The 6,904-nt window shown below is 58.9% G+C and overlaps 2 protein-coding genes across 3 annotated transcripts; one reads left to right on the top strand and one right to left on the bottom strand.

Moving 5' to 3' along the window:
• The first annotated feature begins 47 nt into the window (after positions 1 to 47).
• On the top strand, positions 48 to 2,768 carry CHLRE_03g159300v5 (uncharacterized protein). The gene is made up of 5 exons (XM_001697382.3): positions 48 to 329; positions 421 to 502; positions 714 to 876; positions 1,179 to 1,298; positions 1,425 to 2,768. Exons 1-5 carry the CDS (start codon positions 311 to 313, stop codon positions 1,524 to 1,526), a joined length of 486 nt encoding a protein of 161 aa, XP_001697434.1. The 5' UTR covers positions 48 to 310; the 3' UTR covers positions 1,527 to 2,768.
• A 2-nt stretch (positions 2,769 to 2,770) lies between these two features.
• Positions 2,771 to 6,830, bottom strand: CHLRE_03g159254v5 (uncharacterized protein). 2 transcript variants are annotated; one of them, XM_043060666.1, is made up of 15 exons: positions 6,519 to 6,830; positions 6,400 to 6,409; positions 6,239 to 6,269; positions 6,118 to 6,131; positions 5,856 to 5,908; positions 5,523 to 5,566; positions 5,186 to 5,298; positions 4,895 to 5,046; positions 4,603 to 4,679; positions 4,171 to 4,435; positions 3,865 to 4,039; positions 3,592 to 3,737; positions 3,297 to 3,414; positions 2,938 to 3,007; positions 2,771 to 2,824 (listed from the first exon to the last, which is right to left on the bottom strand). In XM_043060666.1, the coding sequence occupies exons 4-15, from the start codon at positions 6,127 to 6,129 to the stop codon at positions 2,796 to 2,798; spliced, it is 1,254 nt and encodes a 417-aa protein (XP_042925794.1). In that variant the 5' UTR covers positions 6,130 to 6,131; positions 6,239 to 6,269; positions 6,400 to 6,409; positions 6,519 to 6,830; the 3' UTR covers positions 2,771 to 2,795. Both variants share the same exon structure in this region, with proteins under 2 accessions (XP_042925794.1, XP_042925795.1).
• Between the last annotated feature and the right edge of the window lie 74 nt (positions 6,831 to 6,904).

Genomic DNA, 6,904 nt, shown 5'->3' with positions numbered 1-6,904 from the left:
GGACTCAAAACGAGCAACTCCACTGCAAAATTGAACCTTATGTCTATGCAATGGAATGAAAACACATTGCCACAGTCATACGCATCAAAGCTGCGTTGAAAGTCCCCGACTCTCGCTGACCGAGCTTCCAAGCGGTGCGCACATATTGGATTTACAAAGGATCTCCACAAGCAATCGGTGGCAGCACCAGCTTCTGTGGCTCAAGCTTGTTACGGACTCCCTTGAAGAAACCCCTTTCCGGAGCAGCTTGAGCGGCTGTGCTTTGGGGAAAGCGGCCTGGCAGTACGGAACGTCACTGTCACGAACGGCGATGGGCTGCTGCCCGGAAGGTTAGCCTGTGGCTTTTGTCTCGTTGTGTAAAGCCGGCCCTGCGCTGGCTCTGGGGCCCCACTCAGGCCCCGTCTCTTGCTGCCCGCGCAGGACTCATCGACTGGGACGGCGTCTACCAGACCGTCCAGCCGCACGCGACCTTCGCCGCCGGAGTGCTCTTCGGCGTGGCGTGGTGGGTGGCACGGCTGCGCTGGTCCGGGCGGCGCCGCCTCACAACCTTGGTTAGATTCATACACGCGTGCGAATTCGCTGCCCATCCACCAGCGTTCCATGCCCTGGTCTTGCGCGTCAATCCGGCGGGACGGCCGGCCAGGCCGATGCCCAGCACAAACCGCCCCCTCATCCATGCGCGCAACAACTGCACCCGCTTCTGCCCGTTGCAGGTGGGTATGGGCAGATGCGCTGCTCTATTCCATTGCGGTGGGGGGCGCGTCCTTTTCGCCGGTGACGCTGGTGCCGGGGCTGGTCGCCACGGCCGCCGTGGTGCTGATGAACTTCGTCAGCCGCGAGGAGGTGATGGCAGACTACCTGGATGAGGCCGCCACGGTGAGGGGGGAGGCGGTGACGGGCCGAACGGCGTAGGAATGAGAAGGGACAGGCGCTCAAGTAACTGTTTACCCCTTGCTGTGCCAGTAACCGCGCATGCACAACGGACTCGTGCCGTGCCTGGGAGCTTGCGGCAAGGCCTGGAGGTGTCCGTGCTCGCTGACTGCACGCCGGCATGCCTGCCCGCACCTGCTGAGTACATGCACACACACATACACACACACACACACACACACACACACACACACACACACACGGTGTCAATCGTCTGACTCTGTGTATTCTTTCAAACACGCATACAGATGCGTGCGAAGCTGCTGCTGATGGTGTCGTACCTGGTGTCGCTGGGCGCCATTGGGGCGGCGGTGGGGCTGCTGGTGCACGACCACACCAAGGGCGGCAAGGACCTATGGGTGGGCGCGGTGAGTTGAGCAAGACTAGGGGCACGCTGTAAGGATCCCTTGCTTTATTGTCTGGCTGGAGCTCACACCCTGACTTGTGTACCTCGACGCTTCTTAACCCTTACCGCACTCGTTGCCTGTCTGCAGAGCGGCGTGCTTCAGAGCTGCCTGGTGGTGGCCAGCGGGCTCTCATGCTGGTTCTTCCACAGCGCATCCGACTCACCAGGGATGGGTTACGGGTATATATGAGCGACGGTTGGGGGCCTGGCGCACCCGCGTCATGGCAAAGTTGAGTACATGCATGTTTGGTCGTGTTGTTTTGGTGCGCTGAGGTTATTGTTGACGTGCCCCAAAGGGAGGAGGATGGCACCCTACGCCAAGTGCGTCCTGGAATCCACAGGCAGGCCGCTCCGTCAAGGACTTTGTAGTGTGGAGTTGATGCTAGCGCGAGCTGATGCCACTGGCGGCGTCGCAGTGTATGGAGCTGCTGTACAGTACTATCATGTTGGCGCGGGTTGCGCAGAGTTGGAAGTCAGCAATAAAGGTGCTCGCTTTTGACGGCAGTGCTTACGAAGTAGCGGTCCGCACGTGGTCCGCATTGGCTAGGCATGGAACCAAAGTGCACTCCGGCACACACCCCAGGTGTGGAGGTTGCCGCTTGGGTAGCGGTGGATACCATGGATTCCGTGGATGCGGTAGAATCCAATAACGATCGCCGATCGGTACTGAGGCAGATCACTGGATAGGGATTGAGGCTGGCTGAGTACTCGGCACCATTATTATTAGGCTTGGCCTGCAGGAGTTTTGCGCTGCTTGGTTGCATCCCGGCAGTAGTGCGGCCTTGGGCGGTGGGCGTGTATGGAGTAGATCACGAATGCAGTTACAATAGGCGCCTTGACGCCCGCAGGTTGGAGGTGCTAAGGACTAGGAAGCAGCTTCTGACAACAGATGCAATTATGCTGGCTCGCGTCGCTATGGCCTGGCCAATGCAAGCCCACACCAATCAGGGCAAGATGTCCCCGCGCGGAGCTGTAAGCCGGTTGGATGGTCGGTCAGTCGCCCCATTGGCGAGGGTGCTATATAACAGGGGTTCCCCTGCTGAAGATGAGGGGACCCTGATAAACTCCTGGTAGCAACTGTACGATATGAACTGTATGGTCTATGGATATGCATTGCACGCAAAAAGAATGCGAGGATCGCAAGCACGCCTCTCTGACTCTCCAGGACTACTCTCTAAGTAAGAAACATGAGTGGTCAGGGCCACAGCACACTGCAGCATCACACGACTGCCGTGCCTCTCTGGTATCAGCCTATCATGCTTTTCTTTGTTGTAGCGGGTCATCAAATGTGCCGCAGTCAAGAAGGATTTCCATCAAACCGAGTTGGCCATTCGTTGCCGCGTGCCCATCAGGCCTTGCCCTCCCCCAGCGCGCCGCCTTCCAGCTTGTCCACACCAACGGTGCAGTGGACGGAGGGGTCCTTGCTGCCAACTGCAGACACGAAAGGAGCACGGGCGGGTCACGGTATGCTGGTGGGAGTGCGGCACGCTGCATCCCGCAGATGACCTTGGCTAAGGCATTGGGATCGACTAGAACTGCGAGTCTCCTTCCTTTCCTGCCCCCGTGTCCATCCACATCCTTCAAGCCCATCTCACACGTACCGCTCTTGCTGTAGTTAGCCGCATCCAGACCCGCCATCTCCTCCTGCAGGGGCACACGCAGCAGCCCAGCCTGCGGCAAAGACAGGGGCCATTCGGGCACTCCGTAAGACTACAAGAGCGATGCCCACGTGTGCCGTGGTGGATACGAGTGGCACATGCGTGACATGGCGCCATGTCACGCTATGAGCAGCGAGACCTGGTGCGCACCCCTTGCGAAGCGTCAACCTTGTATCCAGGTTGCGAACACACGGGACGACCAAGCTGATACCATCCAGGCAAGGAACAAGGCCTGGACCGTGGTGATGCGGCATAACAACCCCTAGCCAGTACCGAGCACATCGAACATTCCCACAACTTGCCTTGTTGAGGATGAAGAAGAAGCTGCCCATCATGAATCCAGTCCACCCAAAGATGGCCAGCACCTCGATGAGCTGCACCAGCAGCACCTGGCCGTGGCCGCCGTAGAACAGACCGAACCTGACGATGAGAGAGGGGGCGGCAGGGGGATAGATGGGCAGCAGAAGCAGGGAGTTAGGGTGGCGGTGCCGGTGGCGCCGGCAGCGTGCATCTGTGTTAGCATGCATCTGTCAATCCGCAGTCACTTGTCAGCACTTCCGGCTGCCAGGCCTCTCGTCGCCACGTGCATGCACCCACCTCTTGCCCTCCCGTGCATCCATTCCGAATCCGTAGGCACCGTACACCTCTACCACATAGTGGGGAGCCGCCAGGAAGCCGGGGAACAACACGCCCCATGCGCCCACGGCGCCGTGCAGGGCAAAGGCGCTCACGGGGTCGTCCACCTGCACACCCGCAGAAGTAAAAAAGGTCAGACCCGAGGCCACCGCACCACGGAGCGCATGAGCTACTTTTGCGCGGGAAGTACAATGACCGCAGATGAATTCAAGTGACTGACGAGACATCACGCACCTTCAGCTTGTAAAGCGTCACGTAATCAGCAATGGAAAAGATGATTGCCCCGATGGCCCCAGTGATGATGGCCGCCCAGGGCTCAATGACGGAGCAGCTAGCCGTGACGGCCACGAGGCCAGCCAGGATGCCATTGCACGTCGCCACCACGTCCCAAGCCTTGACGGTCAGGAACCTGCATGCGGTTGGGGATGCGGGGCAGGTGCATTGGTGACTGTCACCTGAACACCAAAGCAAGGGCAAGACCAGGGCTCGCTTCCCACTGGTCCATGCGTTGGTGCCGTGACATCACATTATCCATCTCACTTGTAGAAGAGCATGGAGATTCCACCCGCGCCACCTGCCAGAGCGGTGGTCACTGCGACACGCGACACGACTGTGGCCGCAGCCTGGGAGGCGACCACCAGGTTGCTGCCGGGGTTGAATCCGAACCAGCCGAACCACAACAGGAAGGTGCCCATCACAACCAGCGTGGAGGAGTGGCCCCTCATCTCATTCACCGTGCCGTCATTAGCGAAGCGACCGACACGGGGGCCCATAATCCAGGCACCCATGAGTGCCGCAATCCCACCTGTCATCACATGAACATGTACGCAACGCACCGTTGATTCAGCATGCGGCTGTGACGGTAATCAAAATCAACATCACTGAAGCATGCGCGGGTCCCATGCACGGTGCGGTTCCATCCTACCTCTACCTCGTCCCCCGCCCTGTCCTGCAACACTGGCGCCGCCTCACCCGTCATGTGCACGACGCCCGAGCCCGCAAAGTCAATGGCACCGGTCTTGAGGATCAGGGCGTAGCCGTCCTGGAATCTGCGGCGTGTGGGGGAAAGAAAGATGGATACGGGCACCGTGTGAGATGCAGTACAGCCCAACATACAGGGCATACCGTATAGGACACGGGCAGCAAGGGGGCCAACCTACGAGAAATCGCTCCGTCGGCTACAGGCGCCGGCCGCAAAGCACATGCCACATCAGGGGCCCCTGCTGTGCCACATACGATACTCCGCCTGCCCGTTGCAACTCACGTGTTGAAGGCACTGAGCCAGCCCTGGCCGTCCCACACCCAGTGCACGATGACGGGGTAGACGAAGGAGGAGAGGAAGAACGCGTAGATCATGTAGGCCATGAAGGTGCAGCGCTCGGCCACCGCGCCAGACACGATGGTGGTGGTGGCGGCCTGTCCGTATCCGTGGGCGGCGTCATGAGGCGCGGGGCAGCGGCGTCAGTAGTGTGATGGTGAGGCAGGGGCAATGGTACAAACATGATGCGCGCGCCCCTCTACAGCCGGCACGTGCCCACTCCATTACCGTACTCACGCAGAAGCTCCACTGGAAGAAGAACTGGTGCCATCCAAACGTGGTGAACTCGGTGCCGCTCATTGACGTCTGAGTTGTGTACGAGAGCGCAAAGTTCCAGTTGCCAATGAAGCCTGGGGGGGTGCGTGGACCGCAGGTAAAAGGAAGGGACAACGCACGGGTTGCAGCTGATACCATCGAATGCAAGTCGGGCCACTGGGGCACCCCTGGCGACATCCTCTAAGCGGCAGATGTACTTCAGCCAACTACCTGTCTACCTCGTCCGCACGCACAAATGGTAACTATGGTGTCCTGCCACGCACGCACCAGCTACCCTGCTCCATCCACTGCTACTCACCGTTGCTATTCTGTCCATACTTGCGGCCGTACGCGAACGCGTATCTGCGGATGGTGTTGGCAGCGAGTCACACAACGCACCTGATCAGCGCAAGAGCCTTGTATGGGTGTGGCTAGGGGTCTTCCTCTGAATCGGGCCGGGCACACAGCCAGTCTCGCTCCCTGATACTAGCTAGCAAGCTCACACCAGCTCACGTAGCCCTGCTGCGGCTAAGCAAGGCCATGCATCAGCTGTTAGAACCACTATGATGGTGGTCCTTTCCAGGCACGTCCAGCTGCGACACGTGCCACCTGTTGTTGTGTGTGTGGCCTGACACGAAGCGCCTCCACTCACCCGAAGACATAGAAGCCGATAGCGCCCACGCAGGCGTCCAGCATGTTCTTCAGCTGCAGTGCGGCAAGACGTGCGGGCATAACAGTTCACATGCCAGGCTTGATCAAGCAGACACGTCGGCGCCTCGGGGGGATTGGTTCCTTGATGGCGCTGGTTGGGAGGGAGGCAGCAGGGATGGAGGCATGGGATGGCGGCAAGGGGCAAGCAAGCTCCAGCAAGCCATGAAACAAACCCTGACTCTCGATGAAGTCGAGTTTCGCACCAGGATATTCATGCCTGTCAAAGGACACAACAAGAAAGGCGTTGTCAACTTGGATGCAAGGTCGCTTGCAATACAAACATCAAGCCGTCGCTGCAAAACTCTCATCAGATGTAACACCTACAGTTCTTGGAGCGGATGCTTCCAGCGCACAGCTGCAACCAGCAAGGGTTTCGCGTCGTCAGGACTGGTCAGACTTGCACAGGCGGTTGGCGAAAAAGGAAGGTCAAACCCTTTTTACTCCAGAACCACTTTGAGCCAGCTCTGCCATGCCTGTAAGCTTACCACAGCGAACCTGCGTGCATGTGTGTTGAAGCCGGCGTCACAAACCGCAGAAAGCAGCGTGCAAGTCGCAAAGTGCAAATTTCTGTGCACGAACCTCAAATATCAATGGTTAAACGTACCCGAGCTGCATCACGAATACCAGATAGCCGCTGAACAACAGGAAGCTCACGTCGAGCCCGACTCCCACATCGCTGGCCGTGCTCTGCGCGTCCGCGGTCGCGCCCATCAGATACTGGAACATGCAGTTATCTGTGCTGGTGCAACCAGCGCCCCCCTCGGGCTGGCAAAGCGCCGTGATGCTGTCCTGCTCGAGCCCATAGCCGAGCAAGGCCGTAACGGTTTCCACTGAGCACGAGCCCAGGGGCTCAGAGCCAAAGTCTCCTGACATGTTTGTGTCTATTTTAACTTAGGTCAGAGCTGATCGGCTTAACAAAAGGCCTGCGTCGGAAAAGAATGGAAGGTTAGGGTTTTGACACTGCATGGAGCCACGGCGCATGGAGTCGGA

Source organism: Chlamydomonas reinhardtii, chromosome 3, assembly GCF_000002595.2.
Source record: "Chlamydomonas reinhardtii strain CC-503 cw92 mt+ chromosome 3, whole genome shotgun sequence".
NCBI lineage: Eukaryota > Viridiplantae > Chlorophyta > Chlorophyceae > Chlamydomonadales > Chlamydomonadaceae > Chlamydomonas > Chlamydomonas reinhardtii.
This window is presented reverse-complemented; position numbering and strand designations above follow the sequence as displayed.

What these genes read in the sequence shown, in the direction of transcription:
- CHLRE_03g159300v5 (XM_001697382.3), top strand. An exon ending in GTGCTCTTCGGCGTGGCGTG is followed by an intron (nt 503 to 713) that starts GTGGGTGGCACG and finishes TGCCCGTTGCAG; the next exon opens with GTGGGTATGGGCAGATGCGC. An exon ending in ACCTGGATGAGGCCGCCACG is followed by an intron (nt 877 to 1,178) that starts GTGAGGGGGGAG and finishes ACACGCATACAG; the next exon opens with ATGCGTGCGAAGCTGCTGCT.
- CHLRE_03g159254v5 (XM_043060665.1), bottom strand. Translation starts at nt 6,787, where the DNA reads ATGTCAGGAGACTTTGGCTCTGAGCCCCTGGGCTCGTGCTCAGTGGAA. An exon ending in GTATGGACAGAATAGCAACG is followed by an intron (nt 5,299 to 5,522) that starts GTGAGTAGCAGT and finishes GCACCCCCCCAG; the next exon opens with GCTTCATTGGCAACTGGAAC. An exon ending in GGGCGTCGTGCACATGACGG is followed by an intron (nt 4,436 to 4,602) that starts GTGAGGCGGCGC and finishes ATGTGATGACAG; the next exon opens with GTGGGATTGCGGCACTCATG.